This window comes from Lutra lutra, chromosome 7, assembly GCF_902655055.1.
Source record: "Lutra lutra chromosome 7, mLutLut1.2, whole genome shotgun sequence".
NCBI classification, from domain to species: Eukaryota; Metazoa; Chordata; class Mammalia; order Carnivora; family Mustelidae; genus Lutra; species Lutra lutra.
In genome coordinates this window covers 148,322,517-148,324,400 of record NC_062284.1, presented here as the reverse complement: position 1 = coordinate 148,324,400, position 1,884 = coordinate 148,322,517, and the positions used below count along the sequence as shown (strand labels likewise).

The 1,884-nt window shown below is 45.0% G+C and overlaps 1 gene segment (V, D, J or C); it reads left to right on the top strand.

The window, feature by feature from the left end:
- Positions 1-707: 707 nt before the first annotated feature.
- Positions 708-1,282, top strand: LOC125104237 (immunoglobulin heavy variable 3-23-like). The segment is given in 2 exon segments: positions 708-855; positions 957-1,282. Coding segments are annotated over 2 exon segments (372 nt in total).
- Positions 1,283-1,884: the final 602 nt, after the last annotated feature.

Below are 1,884 nucleotides of genomic sequence, written 5' to 3'. Positions count from 1 at the left end.
CAATGACCCATTTATGAATTCTACAAAATTAAAGCTAGTATAAGCTGACATGAGAAAGAACAATAGCTATGTGGGGACAGGGTGAATAAGGGAATGGGAAGGAGGAATTCCAGAAGGAAATGCTGGAAATTTTAGGGAGAATTGAAGCACTCACTGTCAATAATGTTGATTGTGACACCTGTGTTTATATATCACACACTCCGTAAATGAGCCGTTCATCTTGTGTCGCATATACACATCGAACTTATTATAGGTAATAACAAAGGTGATTCTAAAGGGACGTAGATAGAGTGAATGTTAAAGACATGAAAATACACCTACATGATGCTGATTTTCTCTGTATTTATGGTAAAGTATAACATCAGCAAAATCAATCCATCCCCATTACAGGAGGGCTTCCACATGCCTCATAGCCTGACACTCTGTCCTGCAGATGATTTGGGGTGGGGGGCAGCAATTCCTGTGGGGAGAGCACTGACCTAGATCCTGGGGTCAATCTCACCCCATATGTTTTCATGGACACCTTACAAACACAAGTATACACCCTGGAAAGTTATGTAATAAAAAACAATTATTTTCAAAATTGATCATTAGCACTAAATTAAAGGTAATCACAACTGCTTGGGTCACTGCCTTTCTGTCAGAATAGATCCCCAAGCTGAATATATAGTCAGAGGACATGCAAATAGGGCCCTCCATCTGCTGATTAAAACAGCCCAAACCTGACTCTGCAGCTGGGAGAGGAGCCCCAGCACCAGGATTCCCAGGTGTTCCAGTCAGTACTCAGGACAGGATACAGACAACTCACCATGGAGTTTGTGCTTGGCTGGGTTTTCCTTGTTGCTCTTTTAAAAGGTAATTCAGGGTGAACAAGAGTCATTGAGGATGTGAGTGGATATGAGTGAGAGAAATTATAGATGTGTGACAGATTCCTGACCAGGATGTCGTGCCTGCAGGTGTCCAGTGTGAGGTGCAGCTGGTGGAATCTGGGGGAGACCTGGTGAAGCCTGGGGGTTCCCTGAGACTCTCCTGTGCAGCCTCTGGATTTACCTTCAGTAACTATGGCATGAGCTGGGTCCGCCAGGCTCCAGGGAAGGGGCTGCAGTGGGTCGCATATATTAGCTATGATGGAAGTAGCACATACTACGCAGACTCTGTGAAAGGCCGGTTCACCATCTCCAGAGACAACGGCAAGAACACGCTGTATCTGCAGATGAACAGCCTGAGAACCGAAGACACAGCCGTGTATTATTGTGCAACAGACACAGTAAGGGGCCCATAGTGTGAGCCCAGACACAAACCTCACTGTAGGACTGGATCTGGACCACCAGGGTGTGCACACCACTCACCAATCCTGTCTTTAAGCCCAGGAGCAGATGCAGATGAAGGTTATGGGCAGGTTTCCTGTCAGGATCTAACGATTCCTATCCAGAGAACACTTTCCCTCAGGGACCTTCTCTGCACACATGCTTCTGTGCTTAACCCTTCACTCTCTGACTTTGAAAATTTGTTCTAATGGGAATACAATTATACCAAAATGCACAAAAAAACAGAATCACTCACATTGTTTATTCGTGTCTATAAATACCAATGAAGCACAAATATCCTGATGCTCTTCAAGTGAGCCTTTTAGGACTCCCAGCTGCTCTCACTTTGCATCACATGTCCACCCTCCTCAAAGTGCAAACTCCCTAGAAGCAGCATAAAGTGCATTCTGGACATGAGGCCACCAGAGGCATCAACAATTAAAAGCAAAAGAAGAGAGGTTCTTGGTTGGGGAGTCACTGTCTTAAACAATGCTCATAGCATCAATGTTAGTGACAACATGGGAAAGCAGTGTAACCCTCTCCAGGTGTGATGTGTAGTCGGGATATTATGCACACA